Source organism: Syngnathus typhle, linkage group LG8 (assembly GCF_033458585.1).
Source record: "Syngnathus typhle isolate RoL2023-S1 ecotype Sweden linkage group LG8, RoL_Styp_1.0, whole genome shotgun sequence".
In the NCBI taxonomy this organism is placed as follows: Eukaryota; Metazoa; Chordata; class Actinopteri; order Syngnathiformes; family Syngnathidae; genus Syngnathus; species Syngnathus typhle.
Window position 1 is genome coordinate 3,731,475 of NC_083745.1, and position 19,829 is coordinate 3,751,303.

The 19,829-nt window shown below is 42.4% G+C and overlaps 1 protein-coding gene across 1 annotated transcript in view; it reads left to right on the plus strand.

Moving 5' to 3' along the window:
* The window catches only part of LOC133158456 (protocadherin-15-like), a 109,412-nt gene that overhangs the window by 26,985 nt on the left and 62,598 nt on the right, over positions 1 to 19,829 (plus strand). The window contains exons 4-5 of the mRNA XM_061285690.1: positions 6,743 to 6,861; positions 14,042 to 14,107. Of these exons, the coding sequence (XP_061141674.1) occupies positions 6,771 to 6,861; positions 14,042 to 14,107 (157 nt within the window). The 5' untranslated portion in view covers positions 6,743 to 6,770. The remainder of the gene's footprint in view (positions 1 to 6,742; positions 6,862 to 14,041; positions 14,108 to 19,829) is intronic.

A 19,829-nucleotide genomic window follows, 5' to 3' on the forward strand; every position in this document is an offset into this window, starting at 1 on the left:
TTGCGACATTCTGCAAATTTTTCTTCCCCCCCCGCATGTGTCAGAAAAGCATCTTAGCGGGTTTGGGTCTGACACTTTTTGATAACACTACGAAACGCGGAAAGAGGAAATTCGAGACCTTTGGCGAAATCCTTGAATCCTTTGGGGTGATGATTTTTTGATGATGACACTCGTGATGCTCTCATACTGTTGCCTTGTTCTTGCTGCAAAGTTTTTCGTGTAGTGAAGCCAGTTTTTGTTCCTCACGCACACCAGCGTAAAAGTGACGCTTTAGTATTATCCCATGCTCCCACACTCCAGGCATGAATAATCAATAATAATCAATGGAGCTAACCTCATGTTAGCTAACCACTTCAATTGGCTTTTTATGTCCCGACGCTTAGCCCCAGTTTTGGGAGATGTGTTGGTTTTCAACACAGATCTGCATTTCCTGTATTATTATTTTTCTGCTGTTTGATTTGATGGCTGCACCTCAATAGCACAGTTGGGGCTAGCGTCTAATTAGCATCCATTGTGTCCCACAGGCACACTTCACCGTTGATTTTGTGTACCAGGTAATTATTTTCTACTCAGCATATGTTTCCACTGTTTTTGCCAATTAAAATGTTTATTTGAATGGCCATCACCTTAGTGATTATATTCAAATCCCGATCCTATTATATCTGCTGTAGCTAGCTTGTTGGCCCTTTTGAGTTTCAGGTTTCAACGAAGGGCTCAGAGGTCAGACTAGCAAACAAACTTTAGGATTTCAATGTGTTTTTTAAAATATTAATAACATACTTGAAGAAAAACTAACATCCTATCTTGCTGGAATCCTTAAAGCCAAGTGGCCAATAGACGAGACGAATACGAAAGCTAGTTTGTGCTAGTTTCCGCATAATCGAGATGAGAGGTTTTACACCGGTTATGCGCTTCCGGGGTACTATATGAAGGTCGATCGTCCGCTTTGTCATGGCGGGAAGATGGGAAGCTTAAGGCGTCTTCAATTTTAACTGTGAACAGGGTGAATTAGAGAGGTGCTTTGGTAACTCAAGTGAATCAGAGGGGATACATTATAGATGGAGCAGTAATGGAGTGGCTTGTTTGGACCAAAAGATGGAGAGAGAGAGGAGCGCCTGGTAAATAGTTGGCAAAGATTAACTCAACAGCATTCCGTGTGTGTGTGTATCTTTAAAAATAAATACAAATTATATATCTAGATCTATCTATCTATCTAACTATCTATCTTTTAAATATATACTTAGCATTCAACAAATGTAACCAAATGTACACACATTTAAATGTACAATGGACACCTCCGGGAGAGAATTTCAATGTTATTTGAAAGGAGTCCCGAGGGTAGTGATGCTTGAAATGATTTGGTCCCGAGTGAATAATGAAGCATGTGGAGCAAAAAGAGCAAGTGAAATAGTTTTACTGTTATCCAGATTCTTTTCTTTCTTTCTTTTTCTTTCTTTCCTTCTTTCATCCCGCTGTTTCATTGTCAAGTGAAATCCCCCACCAGCCCACCCTCACCCCGCCGCTGCAGGGTTAGCATCTCGAGATAGGATTTCAAAGTTAGCGTTTTAAACTAGTTTAGGGTTTTCGGGCTGGGGAGGATTTCTTGCCACGATGAAGTTTTAGGTTTTTTGAAGCACAGAGTGAATTTTTTGAGCGAGGCCAGAACGGATTTCAGGTATTTTCAATTCATTCCAATCGGGCGTATCGCAATTTTGGCGTGTCCTACTGATTGTCTCCCTTCAAAGTGAGAAGGGCAGCTCTGTCAGATCAGCGGCTCAGTGTCACATATCAGACATTGTAAGTCTGCACCGCCTAATGGAATTAAATGTGCAAATAGGATCCATTAGTAGCGGGCCAGTGTAACAGCTGCAAGCTGCCATGGGAATGAGTCAAGCACAGCGAGAAGACCGTTGGCAGCCCATTTCGGTCAATGACACCTTTTCCACCTTCTCATGTGGAGGTTTGCTTTTCGCTACCCCCTCTCTCTCTCTCTCGCTGTTCTTTTGTCACTCGGTCAATTAACACGAGTGTCATTGTGTTGGTTTAAAAAAAAAAAGGGTGGCTTCTCTTAAGAGAAGTAATCAACATAATGTGTTTGAGGAAAAAAAAAAACTTGATTAATATGCTTGGAGGAGATAGCGATGAAAGAAGATGGAGTCAGTCTGCTTTGAAGAAGTTTACATTGCCTGGTGATGCATGCAAATGAGATTGAGAGGAAAATGCGAAATATTTGGAGCGGCGAGGAAGTGGGCGGGGTCTGCTTTCCGACATCGATTGAGCGACGGCGCCATCCAGGAGTTGCATTAGTTAATGCTGAGCTGCTTCGGGGAAGTCGCATTTTATTCATACGGTGCCAAATCATGGCAGCATAATTCATCTCTCCTGGGAAATTGTATGAAGAACATACGGGGGGTGCTAAATTATGTTCCCGGACAGCACGAGTTGCTCCAACAGCAAACCAGGAAGGAAAAAAGCCTACTAGAACATCCAAAGTTGATTTGGGTTAACGTAATACTGAAATCCTTTTGGGGTGTGCACACTTTTACAACTGCATTATTTCATTTAGTTTTCTTTGAGTTGTACACTTTAGGTAAAAAAAAAAAAGTGTTTAATTTTTTTAGGATCACAAAAACGTGGCGTTTGAAGAGGGGTGTCTAGACTTTCGATATCTAATGTACAAAGGGATGTAAAGGATTTTTGCTCTTTTATACAACTCTGGACTATAGCGTGAAATAAAAACACTTGGTACCCCCGCAGCTTCCTGCACGACGTCATCGCAACACAAGTGTCATCTTTCTTTCTCTTCCGTGCCGAATTGGAGTCGTCTCTGCAAACAACCGAGCCCTCGTTTCATATTTCCTCCTCTTCTGTAGTTCTACTTCAAACACGGACGAAAAAAAAAATCTATTTCAGTCTACAGATACATTACAAAAACAGGTGTGAAGTATTCAACGCCTTCACAGCCCAACACAAATAATTGAGGAGTTCGTGCTTCCACTTGATGCTTCGGGAGGATGAAAGCTTGCTGCGTCACTTATGTAAATTGCGTGACGTCAATCAATGAACACAAACTTTCAGGGCCATCATATAAAATGGAGTAAGGTGTGAATTATGTTATACTTTTGTGTTATTGAGTTGTATAGCTGATCAGATTGTCAGGGCGCTATCAAGTTTTAGCGGCAGTCGTCTGATTGGATGTTAACCCCGATGGGGAATCTCCGTACAAGCCGCAAATGCACAAGTTGTCGTTAAAGCGCCGCCCTTGTTACCCGCTGATTGTATCTCACAGTAGGTAATGAATTGCGATTGGGTTTAATGTCCTTACGTTTGATCTCGCTCGCAAATTGATTGTTAAAAGTGTGCAAGGGGCTGTGTGTGTGTGGAAGCGTGTGAGAGACGGCATCTTGGGTTTCAGCATTCGGTTTGGCCTCGCTCAAAATGGTGTTCTGTTACTCCGCCGGGTGCTTTGTCGACACGGCGACAAAGATCAGCTTTCACATTGCGTTGCGGCGTAACGTGTCTGTGTTGTCAACAGCAACAATATCATAACAATCCTCCATATGATGAACTACCAGAATACAGCGCCAACTAGTGCCGAGGAGGACTTGATAGTGTCAAATAAGACCGGTATCTGCGCTGATATCGATACCTGGTATCGGTACTCTCTATTCCTATTTACCGTAATTTTCGGACTATAAGTCGCACCGGAGTACAAGTCGCACCAGCCATAAAATGCCCAAAAAAGTGAAAAAAAACATATGTATATAAGTCGCTCCTGAGTATAAGTGGCCCCCCCACCCAAACTATGAAAAAAAAAAACGCGACTTATTGTCCGAAAATTACGGTAGTAACAACGAATTAACTTTTAGGCTCAGCAACAGGTAGATTTTAGTTTTTTCTGAAACGCCATAGCTACAAATTTCAACGCGTAATAAAATTCATACAAAATTTGACTATGTCAAGGTCATTATGTGTATCGAATCCTCGATATTACCTGCTTCAGTGCACTCGGTTATTTGTTACACGCTCACTTTGCTAGCCTGACATAAATACTCTGAGATCGGACTTCTTTCTATCGTCTATTACCTGCGTTACAAAGGGAGGCTGTGGGATGTTGGTTGCGAGACTGATGAGGACGTCTGGCCACTTGAAAATGGCGATTTTTCTCCACCGACTTAAATGAGACGTTTTATTGCCGCGCCTGTCGCTTACACAGCTGGGGGTTGTTTACCCCGACCCAAAAAAAAAAGAAAAAAGTCCCTGACGGTTTAATTTTTATTTCACTGCGGCAAAGGTTTCATTATCGTTAGCGTTTGAAAACCGCAGCGTGTGAGTCAGTATGAATGCTTATCTCAGTTTAGCAAGCAGTTATCAAACGCTTTGTAATTATCAAGCCTGTTTTATCCCAGGGTACTTATCGTACCAGTTTAAGTGTTTCTTAAGTTTCCCCGAAGAATGATCCATCCGATTCTTTGATTGAACAACCTTGGATATCATATCAGCAATTTCAGATGGCTTTGTTATTAGTTTTGAATAAGCTTTGGCGATACGTTGACCATAAAAATGATAAAGACATTAACATTTCATCAGATTCGTATCATTTGCCGACTCCTTCGTTTGTCTTGAGGAGCGCCTTTCGCACCTAAAATTTCAAACTATTTGGAAGCCATCTTCTGCAGCCTTGAGAAATTGATAATTATATAATCAGTTATTTAATTCTTGCGCCAGTTTTGAGTCATATTAAGTCAGTGGGGATGACGGGACGAAAAGAAAAAGTAGAAACCTACCAAAAAACAAGTGTCTTCTGTTTTAAAGTATCACTTGATGGCTAGCTAGCAAGAGGCTAACATTAGCATCTGACTCCAGTGCTGAAGGTGTGAATGGATTAATGGATCACAACTTTCCAATGGAAAAATTGTACTCATGGATCATTTAAAGCAATTTGCTTTCAGTGCTCCGTTAGAAATGTCTTTCATTAAGTTTGAGCGACCGTCAGTGCGCCACGTTATGGGAACGTGACGCAGTGTGGAGGAGAGCAGATACGGAAGATGCTGTGCAATGAAATGACTTCTCTCCGTGGGGGTTGCCACTTATGCAAGACTGCAGTTTTTGACGTGATACAGAAAAGATGGATGGCGAAATCAAAGTTGCCGTTGCAACAATAACTATCGAGACAACAAAACGATATCATCTATCTTTTTTCTTCTCACTGTATGACACTTCGGGTTTCTCCGGATGGGCGTGGAGCCGTCGATCTGTGACCGACATGTCTGTGAAACCTACCTGCTAGTCATCTTCAGTCACCGACAATTTTATTCCAGTGACCCGAGTTTTTTTTTTTTTTATTAGCTCATATCTTGGCCCCCGAGAGAGACCCCTTTTCAAGATTAGGGTCGGCTTGATTTGTTCACTCAAAACGAATTAGCAGAGATGTAGGTCAGGATGCGACCTCTGCTTGTTAATCAATTAGTGTATTGAGTAGAATGGGTCAATGAAAGGGTCAGTATCATGACTGATCCAGGTAGATTGTAAAGAAAGTGTCAGCCAAATTAAAGTTGATTAACAATCACTGTGTTACGCGGTATTCGTCTGTATCGGCCAGATACGACACCTGGTACCTGTAATTCAAACTAACTAAATGCTAACTAATGCTAATTGTGTTGCTAGTTTATAGCTTGCTCACATTTCCAAAAAAAGAATAACTGGTCATGTTTAGAAGTCTGTTCCATTGTTAGTCCAAGCGCGAGCCTGTCGAGGCACGTCTGCCGGCGCTAGCGAGGTAGATTCATTGAGGGAAGTGGTGCACGGTGTTCCCCCGAGCGGCCCACTTAAGGTTGATCACACTGTCATCACGGACGCGCCGCTTCACGCCCTGGCATTTTGCGGCGGGAGAATTAGCTCTACCTGCTGTGAACTTGCCGGGGGGAAAAAGTTTGAGGAAGGTTTAACCGACAGTAAAGTTTTGACAAAGTGGAACAGTGTGACATTGTACACACTAGCAGCTGCTAACGTGATTGCGGATAGTGATGGCAGGAATTTCCATCAGATTGAAAAGTCTTGAGAGAGAAACCCGGCTGACAATCTCAGTTCCAGCTCATCTGAAATCTTTTCAAACGATTTGTACTTTTTTTTTTTTTTTGGCCGATTGTTCAAGAAAAGTTGGAAGCAGAGGATTCCGGGCTGTTCTCACTAATCAAATTGGAGATTTTTTTTCACGTGACGGCAGCAGACAAATCAACCCAAAAGTCTCCAGATAGAGGCAATTTAAAGAAAGATGCTGCCAGCTGAAATAAACTGATTGGGAGCAAGAAAACAACCCCAAACACCCGATTGACTCATTAAAATGGTGTGTCGGATAAACCGTATGTAAATAAATGCAGTGGAACCTCAAAATCATTGGTTTGGATTTCAAAACATTTCTTTTTTTCCCCCTGTAGCAAATCTGTTCCACAATGCTACCTCATTAACTTGAGTCATTTAAACCCTATTGAGCATGCATTTTTACCTGAGCAACTCCAAACCAAACAACAACGGAAAGCCCGCTATGGTGAAAAGCATCACGAGCAAAATTCAGCAGGGGTTTTAAGATTGAGGCGGAACTAATACTTGAGCTTCATCCCAAACTGCCAGCGTTTTCTCTCTATTCGGTGTGCTTCGAACTAAAAGTGACAGCCTACTGAAGGAGGAGAGCTGTTGGTTTCCCAGGCATATTTGTGATGAGAATCTCTTTTCTCTCCTCCAGGTTGGCAGACAATAAGTCTTGACAGAAGATGCGACGGGGCCGATGGTTTATCAGATGGCTGGCGACAGGAATGGTCATCCTGTCTTCGCTAAAAGCCGTCTGGGGCCAGGATACGGACGGTAAGAGCGGGATTGCTTGCCAAAAAGCAGCCGTGTTGTTTAGCCGGAATGAAAAGACGATTATTGCCGTCTGACATCTTTTGACATTGTATTGTTCCAACAACAGAAAAGGAAATCTGAGTGAGTGGGAAGACGTAATCACTTTAAACTTTTCATCCTGATGATGGCCTTGATGCGACAAAACCATGATTTTGTTTTGTAAAATTAATTATACATAGGTCTTGGCCACTAGCGTCATGCTAACACACACAAGGGAGTTTCTAGCATAGTGCTAAGTTACTACAACACAACAGTTTGATTTAAAAGGAAATAAAAAAAAGGAAAATGACCAAAGAGAAAAATCAGCCCTGTGTTGGTGGGACAATCCGTTGCTCCTAGCAGTTGTAACATTTAGCGCTAGTAAGGTTAGCACTTAGGTGTTACTGATCCAAAACGGCTGGAAATTCTCGCCGGCGGTTGTAGATTGGTTTAGCGACAATCCGCTCGGTTACCTTTATGGATTCTAAAAGTTTCGACGCAGTGTTTAGTCATCGTTTGGTGAAACCACCTTTTTCACGACCCCCATTAATTTCTTGTAATCGTGTGTAGTGCAAGAGCAGCAGCAGCAGCAGCAGTAGCACACGGGGGTGTTTAATTGTGTTTCAGCAGCTTTTCTTGTTGCCTGACAGGAAACTCGAGAAACATATGCAAGTCGAGATTGGCAATTTGGATTCGCTGGTTTACAATATTAAGCGACTCAATACATCCTGACAAAAAGGGGCCCCCGCATTGTTCGACGGCTGGCAAAGTGAAAAGCTGATGAAACAATGTCTCAAATACACACGTTTATTGCAGTGTGTGGTATCATTTGCTGACATTTTAGGCACGCCACTTTCCACTTCACACGTTCTCATTGCGTGGCCTGCTAAGAATGGATGCGAATGCGTTTTTTTTTTTTTGGCTCTTATTAGCTCAGAGCCAATGAGGCTGTTGTTGCCCGTGTGAGTCTTTAGTTCCACCCAGAGATATGATCAAGGTTTAAGCAGGGGCGGATTTTATTTTCACCTCGACTTCTCACTCGTAAATCTCCCTCCCTGGCCCACCTGGAAGCACCTTTAGCCCTTAGCTGATGTTAGCAGGATTGGGATTGAACATATGGCACTGGTGTGTTTGAATCACTGCATTTGAATTGAACTGAATCACTTACCGTAATTTTCGGACTATAAGTCGGACCGGAGTATAAGTCACACCAGCCATAAAATGCCCAAAAAAGTGAAAAAAAAAAAACCATATGTATATAAATCACTCCTGAGTATAAGTCGCCCCCCCCCACCCAAACTATGGAAAAAAAACGCGATTTATAGTCCGAAAATTACGGTAATTAGTTTTCTTTCTGTCCATTGTCATTGCTGCCATATAACACCAAACGGAATTTGTTTTTATTTAGACAATAAGCAAGTCACGGGATCTTTAATCCGCACTAATCCAAAAGACCAAAGAGAACCTCACGTTCACTCACTCGCCTTTCCGCTCCCTCGTTTCATGTTTCATTAGTAATCCCCTCTCTCTTCATGTTCTCGTTTTGATTTTTGCCGCTGTAATCTCATTCCGGGAGTATTCCTGACATGCTCAAACCCCTGCCTTGCACCTCTTGTACGCCAATCGATGCTAACACGAGTGCAGACGACCGCGCCTGCTAGTTCAACGATGGGTCTCGGAAGGTCAAAGCACAATCCGGAAGGCAGCGGCCAGATGTAAAGCGGCCGTACATCACGCCTAAATCCCTCCGGACGCTTAATCCGCATGTAAACGCACATCAGTTTTACGTGTGTAGGGTGTGGGTTAGTTGATATTCCTGTCATGTGACCAGCGTGCCGCCATCCTTTCTCTCTTCGTTCTGACCCAGAATTTTTGTCTATTTTGGTGTCTGATTAGTGACCAGATGTGCCTCCTGGTTCGGGCTAGTTGGAAAAAGGGGGGAGCGTTGGATTGACAGCGGGATGGGGTTTAATCTGTCCGCCAGTGGGTTGTAATCAGGCTCCAGCGTAGTGCAGAATGGAGACTGAGTGGAGGGGGGGTCGTCGTACTGCAGGGGGTTTTATACCAATTGGCCCTGCCTGGAGCTTCTCGGTACGTGAGCGAGGGGGGGGGGGGGGGCATTGATTGCGACCCTTAATCGCCAAGAAACCCGGAGACGGCGACAAAAATTCCCTTTTGATCTTCTACGACACAGATGAGCAACTTAACTGCTTAAATACATAGACTGCTCATATTTAGAATATTTGTTTTTGCCATTCAACTGGTCCTATGTGGCCTGGCAGTAGCACTGCTGAAAAATGACGGCTCCCTCCAGCATTTCAATTGCCCCTCCCTGATCGACACCTCTATCTGATGTTCGAATCAATAACACCACACGACAAACTTCCTCCTCTTTGCTGTTGCTTCTGACACATCCACCCAATTTCGACCCTGTAGAATAAGAACCTACGGGCAATTACCACCCGACGGGGAAGACTTGTCGGGTAATGATCGGCGAGACAAGGGAGAGGCCAGGCAAAAAGAAACCAAGCAGCTCCGTCTGCCTGCGCATTGATCCGCGCAATTTCGCTCCGGCATTTGATGCTTCCGAGGTCTTTCCTTTCAGATCTGTCGTTGCTCAGAAACAAAATGAGACCTGGTACATGCTAATAGTACCGGGAAAAATATTACCACCATCAAGAAATATTCATCAGAGCCGAAATGAGCTGTAAATATCGTTTAGAGTATTTGGTATATTTGGGAATGCGACTATTTTGAGGGTCGCTTAAACAGCAAGTGTGGTGTACTTACATATGACCCCTGAGGCACGCCTCTTATACTCCATGATTGTTTTACTGTTCTCTGCCCATAGAAGCACATAAGGCAACTTTTCTTGGGAGTGACCGCCTACTACACAACAAGCCATTTTGCCCAAAATCCATTTACAAAATGCCAGAACCTAACCAAGGCATATATGAAAAACATGGCAGAGATGGAGCAGCAAGGTCTCCATAAATCATGTGACATAGATTTAACCAAATATGTCAAAACGTCATGAATTGGATTTACATTTGTATATCAACTGGTTTTCACACCTTAAACATAAACTACAAGTTAAAGCTTGTAAAGATAATCATTTAATTCCACTGCACAGATTAAAACCAAAACAAACAATGTTTAATTTGTCCTAATGGGCGGCCATTAGCGACGATTGGTCGTCCGAGTTACTGCCAGCCTTCTCCTGACCAGTCGACCCCTTAAATGCAGGCGCCAAGTGCTTTAACCTGCCAAATAGAGGGCAGCCACGCCGAACACAAATCCCCACCTGGCTCGATTAAGGAAAATGTCATAAAGAACAACATTAATCCACCAAATTGCCTACTGCGGAAGAGGAAGTGGCTCGAGTGGCGCGTTCTAATTCTCGGCCCTCCACAAAGGAAGTGGTGAGACTTCCAAGATAATGAATCTCCTATCAAAGGCTTTAATCTCGCCATACAATATCTCCATTCTGATATCATTATGCCCCCTGATACAGCACGATAACAATTCCAATCTGTCTGCGATGATAACATTTTGTGCGTTTAAAAAGATCAGCTCATTTGTTAGCGTAATTGTTGCTTTTTAAGTCATTCGGTGGTTTGAAATTTGACCACGTCGTCAAATGCATACGAACCATCTCCTACCAACACCACGTCAGCAACTTAGCTAATGCTAACACTGCAGCTAAAGTATTAATATAGTACTAAAAACTAGGATTCAATATATACGTAATTTCAAACTCAGCAATTTAGCTAATGCTAACACTGCAGCTAAAGTATTAATATACTAAAAACTAGGATTCAATACATAAGTAATTTAAAACTCTCTTTACAACATTAAGAAAAATGATAAACGGACTATCTGATTTTGTAAAAAATACATTTCCACTAACAACCCAGGCGAAACTACTACTTTCCTCTTTAGACAAGGCAGCATTTTCTTAAAAAGCTAGTATGACACAGTCCCCCGCCCTCAATATAACACAAATTGCTTGTTTGCTGCGACTCGCCAGCTGCCCACCAGCAGTGCCTGGCACGCGACATGTGCCCCCGGTGCCCGTCTAACTCGGCTCTGCCAGGCCTCGTCTGTCTGGACTCTTCCCACCTCCAACAGGGAAATCAAAATCATTTCTCACCCGCTATTGCAAGGATTAGTCCCGTCGTTAACCTCCACACTTGACGTCTTGTTAACGGGATCTTGTTTTCTCCGAAATGTTTTTCGGTAGGAGATATTTGCAATACGTGGAAGGGCAGAGGTGTTTACGGCTGCATGTTGGCGTTAACGGAGGTTTACGGTTTGGCACTTGGCCATCCTCGTCATGGATGTTGTTTCCTCTGCTTCACAATTGGAGCACCACTTCACCACCCTCAGGCTTTGTTCGATTTGATTCACTTTTTCGCTTTTTCACGGCCCTGAAAAATTTTTGGGAATCCAAGAATATTAGTCGAATTGTCCCCTTGTTCATTAATTTATGAATGCCAATAACTAATTTTCTAAATTTTGCATCAAGAATGAAATCCATTTTACCCCAACTGGATGTGTCTAGGAAATAAAAACGTTTTTGGTGGATTTCAATTGGCCAAAAGTGGCCACCATGAATCCCAAATACTACATTATTATAAAATGAACGAGCCGAAGATGCGGATGACGAAATCAGACCAACATTTTAGGAAGTTTACGCTGCTAAAAAAAAAAAGTAAAAGTGAGCTGGTCACAAACGGCTAGCAGAGCGGAAAGGTTAATGAACTAAAGATTTTTGTGCTTCTATGTTGTTGTTTTTTTTCGTCTTTTTCTTTGCATGATCGATTACAACGATGTCCCTCCTGGACCGTATCGCTTGTTAACTTTTTTGTCCTTCAACTTCTGGACCCTGCGGTGGAAGGTCTTTGATTTATCGGTTTCTTAAAAAGGTTATTTTTTCCAGTTGAATCCACAGGAAAGAACAGGCAATTGGAGGAAGAGGAAACTTCTGCTTTAGGAAAAAAAAACAACAACAAGTAAATGTCACTGAGCAGAAGTTATCTTTTCACTGCCTTTTTTTTCGGCTGTAATAGTTTTTACTTGACCCAATTAATCAGATGACGGAAAAATGTTCCCGTTACGTCCGGTGAATTTGAAATGTGCAATTAAAGCAACCGTCCCATTGGCTAACATTCATTTTTTGAAGCGTAAAATAATTGATTTTCTCTTTTTCATATTTCACGTTAGATTCAAGTTAGCTTGGCAAAGATCGATAAATAATGCATTTTGACTTTGCCTCAATAGTTTTTCCCCCTTCCTGTAATGTTTCTCCACTGTCTTGCAATGGAATTCAGGTTCAGGTTCACTGCTTATTAAAGGTCAATTTGAGATACTGTCCATACCGCCGGCTGTGTTTATATGATTGCTCCGCTTCACTATTACATTCCCTGACACACTCTTGCCTTACACTCTCTCACTTAGTCTGCATCATGGAGACATTTGCATACTTAAGTTTTGATGCAGCCTCTTGTTTATTCCTCAGCCTCCACCGACCGTTATCTACTTAGTTGGTTCAATTTGCACCTATTACGGACTTCCGCTTTCATTTCGGCAGACGGGAGCGGGTTGCCTAATTATTTTTTGGGAGGTGGGGTAGCGGTGAGTGCACTTGAGGAATTAACCACGCGGGTGTTAAACCAAGATAGCGGAGCGAGTGCGCTAAAGCCGAATTTAGATTCACTTAATCAATCATGCATGAACAATAACATATTAGGCTACCTTTTATTGCCATTTGCTGGCGAAGCGCCATGAGCGTCTGTTTGCCGACAGCGCGGCCTAGCTCTTGATTAAAATGGGCTCTGTATTCATATTTTATACGACAACGCCGCACCAGCTTGCACCTGCAGGACAGCAGGCCGCTGCGAAACCTGAAACGGTGACTCTTAACGCGGTGTCACTGACTCACTCCCCGACCACTTCGGCCTCTCTGATGACACGGCGTCATGTAAGAGGAGACCATCGGACGGCAAGCCGCAAGGGATTCAATGCCTTTAGAACAGACCGTAAAAAGGTTCGAAACATTTGCTAGCGGCATAACGAAATCATGGTTGGCACATCCGGGTTCAAATTTCAGGCTGTTTAAATGAAGCTCAAACAAGATGCCGCAAGATAGCAGCACAGCACTATTTTTATTTTAATGAAACGCCAACACGAAGATTCCATGTCTCTTTATAAGTTTAAATGTATGTTTTTGTAATGATTATTTTTTTATGTATTCTCAGTATGGATTTTCCTCAACGTCCGTTTTCCTGATAGTAAAGTAAAAGAAACAGCTAGCACTCTTTTTCTTTTCATCCTCTTCCACCAGCAAAACAAATTACTGAGTGAGTTTGAGTGTTTGAATTGATTCATGTTGAGAACGCTGCCCCCATCAAGCCCGGCCGGCAGCAGGAGTAAATGTGCACCCATAATGCATTTCTCCGATGTCGCCTTTTTTTTTTCCTCTCGGTGCTTTAATAACTGCTCATCTTTGTAATGATCTTTTTCCCCCCCCCCCCTCCCACAACTGTTTCGCTTTTTTTCCCCTCCTCATGCTTCTTACTCTGCTTCTCTTTGGCTCTACTAACATCTTCAGACTGGCAATATGAGGGTAAGAGGGCTGTTGTTTTAGTTTCCTCCTCGTGTATCCCCCCCCCGCTTTCATCGGCTTACCTCCCCCACCGACCCATCTGGCGGCCTCTCTCATTACCTGCGTCCCGTGAGCTCGTCGCATTTCGCCCGGCGTGACCTCCATCTGCGTTTTTTTTTTTTTTAATGCCGCCGCTTCGACCGCCCTGCTTGTCTGCTGTCACTGTCACCCTGCCCACCATGCCACCGTCTAATAAAAGAAAAAAACTCCTTTGTTCCCACCTTACTCCAATTAGTATGTCTGTTATATTGTATCGTGAATCCTTATTAGTGAGTTTCACTTTTTACCTGCACTACTACTGGAAAGCATTTTAATGATGATTTATGATGTCAAAGTGAAATTTTTGCTCCTATGTTTCAACAGAACTATTTTTGTTGTTGTTGTGGGTCATATCTAAAATCTACAATCTTTATATTGTATATTATTAAATTATAATATTATATACGTATATTATATTATATTATACTATTATATGTCGTCTTCCTTTCTTGACAGAGTGTAAGCTGTCCCGGCCCGGCCCCCCAGCTACTATTGTGACCATCGACGAGGAGAGCCCAAACGGTACGTAGCAAAGCGCCACAATGTGCTATCAAATTAGCAAACATGTTGGCAATCATAAAAGTGTTGTTGTGCGCTGAGCTGATTAGTGTAAATGTCTTGGATGATGTTATACTATATGTGCAACACGAGAATGGTGGATGCTTGAGGCACACGTGACATACTTGAGTTGCTCCTCGATCATTCCTGACATCAGCCATAAGCTCGGTTTTGGATAGCGAGCCCTGAAATGATAAAAATACCCTAAAAGTCATTCAGTCACAGTGGCATGTGAGCCCAAATTGATGAAAAATAACATTTTGCTACAACGGTCGTCTAGACTGAGGCTGTAAGCAAAATGGTGAAACTTTACAAATGTCCAAAATGTTTTTATAATAAATAGACTCGGCTACAGCTGTAATTTGGTGTTTTTCGCTGAGCACTTGGAGGCCAGATGAGCCCACAGCCGAAAGCCTTGCTGACGCACGTTGCACGCGTGGGCTTTGCGCTAATCCCCCCGCTCATAAACTCCTCATTTACCTGCGAGCGGACTCCCCTCAGGCTCCGGCGTCCCTTTATATTCATTTCCGACCGTGATGAAACGACCCACCGTTCGTCCTCGCCGTAATGGAATGTAAAACAGACCGAGCCGGCGCTATTGACCAAAGTAATTATCCATCTAAATGTCTTTCACCTCGTCATTGGCGTCGCGGCGCGTGCCGAGAAGTGGCGCACAATAAAAGGGCGTCCTTGTCCGGGTCTTTTCTAATCACTGAGTTTTAATATGGCAATAAAAAAGAAAGAAAACACAATCACCTGAGTGTAATTATTGTAATCCCGTTTGAATTTGCTCGCTCGGTGCAAAACTCCAGACACGATTTGATTTACTTGCGTGGGAGTGTTTGTTGATAGCTCTTGAATCAATTGCTTCAATATGGAGAGCACTACTTATGGTGGATTCAGTTTCAAGTATTTTCCTCGCTAAAGAGGTCCAACATGTCAGTTCAAGTTTACCGTCAAACTGAAAATGGATCTTGGTTCCGTCCTAAAGAGGAAATCAAACCCCAAAGTTTGTTGCATGTACCCCCACTAGTCAAAACACGATCTTCTAATTCATAATTTGTGGACAATGAGTCAATCTGTTTTTATCCATTTTAGGGGGCGGCCATTTTGCCACTTGTCGACTGAAAATGACATCACAGTTGTCAGGTTTCAGGTCCCAACCAATCACAGCTCAGCTTCAGAAAACTGGTGAGCCATGATTGGTTGTGACCTGAGACCTGGCAACGGTGATGTCATTTTCAAAGGACAGCAAGTGGCAAAATGGCCGCCCACTACGATAGACAGGTGGATTTTTTTTGTTTGTTTGTTTAATTCACATTCCACAAACGAAACAGAACATGTTTGGACTAGTTGAGCTGCCACACATTATTTCAGAGAAAATTTTGAGGTTGTTGTTGTCTTTAAAACAAACAAACATGCACTCTAACTCTCCCGGGCTCTTCACAGAATACATTTAGTTTTAGTTTGAGAAACAAGAGGAGAGAAGTTTCTTGTTCTCTTCCACCTGTCAAAGCACTTTAGATTTTCTTATCAACAGTTGTCTGTGATGAAATTCTCTTTGATTCCTTCAAAAACAGCAACAACCTTTGACACGAGCTCTGAAAAGTAAGACTTTTCCCGTGCAATCTTTTTTATTGCTTGTTTTGATTCAAATATTTTTTTAGCAACTTCAGAGAGAGTCTGAGGGAATATCGCTGTCGAGGAGTTCAAATGAAGCATGCAATGTTTAATTTATCTAAACTGACGCTTCAGGTACGCATAAGCGCAAAAAGCCTAGCTGTCTTCTATAAGCTCCTTTTGTTTACTCGGCCTCCCAGATAAATTCGAAGCGGTTAATTAGATTGGGCGATTTAGGGGATAAGAGCTGTGGTTGTCAGCAGTGGGAGTATCTGGATGAAATGTTTCATCTGGTTGATGCAAACCGCTAGTTAGCGTCTCCATAAACAAGGCCGCTTTCTCCCGGCTTTTATCTTGTCTCGGCAAATTTGTGATTTGTACCATCTGTTGCCTCGACTGTACACGCTTGCATATAGGAAACGAGTAATAATCGCTGTCAAAGGTCTTTATTCAGGAGAAGTCAATTTAGAGCTCTTTTTTTTTATATGCTGTATGTGCCAGGATGGATTCACTGAGCTGATAAATGACTGCCGCGTGAGTGGGAGTACCCACTAGAAGTAAACACTTTAGTCCCGGGCAGCCTGATGCTGCAAAGCAGTATTTCTCGATATTTATCGAGCCACATTTAGCATTTGAAAAATTGGATTGTAGACCACCAAACATAATGTCACAACAAATATTAGTATAGAATAATGATCATGGTGAGTTGCAACACCAGGTAGGCACAGACTGGATTTTTTCTTGTTGACATTGTTTACTTTCAGTCCTGGTATGTCTTATGGTGTTCCACAGGGTTCAATTTCGAGACCCTTTCTGTTTTCATTGTGTTTTCTGCCCCTGGGATCAATCTTAAGAAAGCGTGGTAGTTTCTTTCTCTGTTATGTGGATAATGAAGGCCTAGATGTTAATGAACTTTTGGAAGTTTAATGAAAAGAGAAGTTCTGGTGTTCGGTCCCAGTGGCCCTAAGTCATTGCACCAACAGTAAACCGTTTCGAACTAGAGTTTTAAATTACTTTGGATTACTATAATGCACATTTGATACCGACTCACTCTGCACTTTTGTGCTCCATTTGCCGTTTTGGTTAGAAGCTAAACGGCACTTTTTGTCTCGTGCAAAGTTGGTAAAGTTAAATCTAATCTCTGAAGGGAGACTTTTGAGCCACTTTGGCAATAGCAAGTCCAAGACCGCAGCACTTTGTCGTTACTTGATGCACTTGTGCTCACTTTAAAGTACTCTCACCAATCAACTGTGGGCTACTGACAACATTCAGAGGAGAAAAACAGCATACGTGTCCGTTTTTTTGGTTCTGTTTTATGTTTCAGCTCATTTCTAAAGCTGATCCATAAATCAGCCTCGCAAAGCTCGTCGGGTAGAACGAGATGGAGCATCTTCACCCGTGAATGACGTGAGGCTCTGCAGACTTCTTTCGGACTGTTTTCCTTTACCTTAAGGATCCATTTTGCGCTCTCTCCCGCCAACGTTCTGGGCCGTTTCACTCGAGAGAGCTCGGAGTTAAGAGCAACCTTGTGTCATTAAACCGCCGCAGCGAGCTGAAAGGCAGATCGTTATTACCTGGCAAGCTGTATTAAAAAGGCTCGTTTTTTTCTCCATAGCAAAAGTACCAGGTGGCCGCCGAGTTGCCTTGTGGATTCAAAGGTCTCAAGGCAGCTCTGAAATCTTACCGGTTTAAACAATTAATGAGATGAGCCGGCCCGAGCAAGTGGAGAGAGATCGACGTCGCTCTGGACTCATTATCCTCCCTTCAATTTAATTCAGTTACTTACACTATTAGGCATCGTCTCGCAGGTTATTGCTTCGGCCATATTTGATCTTTTCCATTACCGGAGTGTTTACCGTACCTGCTGACAGAATACTGCCATTTTTTTTTTCCCCCCTTCGTGATCCGTAATGAAATGTCACAAGGACGGCATCGCAGCAGAGTACAGATGATGCCGTTCACTCTCATTGGACGCTGTCCTTAGTTTACCTTCTAGTTGTTTATATCCTGTCCATTTTCTGAGTAAATTTCGAAAAGAGAAAAAAAAAAAAACACGACCTTGTCCCAACTCAGAAAGTCTACAAGAAATGAGTGCATATTTTCTTCAATTCCATAGCTGTCAGTCAAAGTAGTCGCTAGCACGGAAGCCAACGGACGCGTGGAAAAGTTTCGTATCGCTTTGCATAAACAAGCATCATTTGTAACGCCGCTAAATAGTCGATAAGCAACAATGCATAGTGAAGTTTAATGACTTTGAGTTGACCATGTGTAAAGAAACTATTAAATAAAAAAAAACCTGGTGTCTTGTTTACAAGCTTGAAAATAATCCTTTATTAGGGGCATTCCCGTGTTTATTGGTTGACTGTAAAATAAAACCTGCCTCATTTAATCCCACTAACCACCCTGAAGCCATAAGGTGATTGCATTTTCTATTGATTTATTTGGAGGAAATATAGTGGGAATGTCAGCCTTGTAAAAATAGCCACCAAATTGAATTATACAAATTTAAATCCATTTCGCTGGAGTCTGTCCTTCCACTCTCATGAAGATAACTGACAAGCCGCTAAAGATTTTTTTTATTTATTTTTTTACTCTTTTTAATTGCGTGCATGTTCTGCATGGCTAAGCACCACACCAGACTGCTCATTAAATGTGTTTGAGGAAGCCAGAGATGCAACGCTAGCTACTAGCTCGTCTATGGTGTTTGCCATTTTGTGTTAGCATTAAGCTAGCATACCTTAAGACAGTTTTTTTTTTTGTGTGTGTCATTTCAGACAGAACCATCCAAGCAATTAATCCCACTTTTTCTTCCTCAACAATTCCTCTTATCGTTCATCCTCCCAGTCCAGCGTGTTTATAAAACATGGCCGATTCCTCTTTTTCTGAAGGGTATTGCAAAAACAAGGTGGAGAGCAACCATCTGGATGCTGCCGTTGCCCAAGTGGCCAATTTGCTTATGCGGTGCAAAACAAGCTCTTGTGTGCTTCATTTGCAAAGTGTATGGTGAGAAATGTTTTCAGGGAGGGAAAAAAGAAAATGACAATGTGCGTAAGCGAGCGTGGCACGCTCTTTATCGTGTTTTCTATAATTTCACGCAGATGTCTCATTAGATGTTGAACAGGTTCCCCGTGTAGTGCGCACTGTATGATCACGTCCAGATATGATGCTTGCCGGGGTCATCAATATGTAATTAGAGGGCGCTATGGCAGCAATACAAAAAAAAAAAAAAACGGATTAGCGCGCACCTGCTCCTGGATTAGAGCGCAAAACAAAAGGTCGGCAGGGGTTGGAGGATTTGTGTCGTTCCTGTGCAGCTCCCGACATGCACATTGTCGCGTCATGCTTTATGTTTGCCTTTTATGTTAGTAAAAGTTGCTCTGAATAAATATATACTTATTGATCTTAATATTACTGCAAGGTCAGGCTGAATGATCGGGGGATTTAATCAATATCAAATTGAGTAATTGTCTATCCCCGTTGCAAAGGTGTCTTTTCAAAGCCCATCACTGTTTGATATGCAAATAAAGCCCACAATTAACGCGTATTGTGTGGATAAATGGTCGCCATAATTGCCCGCGCGCCAAGCTGTAATTCAATTTGTGCTTATTCTCACCACTTAATAGAGGAAGCGGCGTTGATGTAATGTTCACTTGGCTAGCCTCATTTGCATATTAGCATAGCTGCTTAGTGCGTTTTTCTTTTTCAACGGGAAGTCGCGTAAATAAGAAATGTTTATTTCATGATTTGGTCGTAATAAAACAGGCTGAAAATGAGCTTTTTGTTACGGGAAAAAAAAGGACAGTTCTATTTTCTGTCTACATGTGTTGTGCATTGTTTACCAATGCTAGCTTTGTTAGCGCATTTATGGAATTTTACGGTGTCTGTTTTCTGTTTAATTTTTTTCCCCGAAACTTCAACTGGGACTGTCGATCAAAAGCTTATAAGACTCTTTTTTTGGGAATAAAAGCATGTTTTAATTGATTTTCTAAAATCCCTCAGCATAATGGACAGCTATTGTTCGAATTTTAAAGTGTGTGCCATTTTAAGGCTCTAATGGACTTTCTCC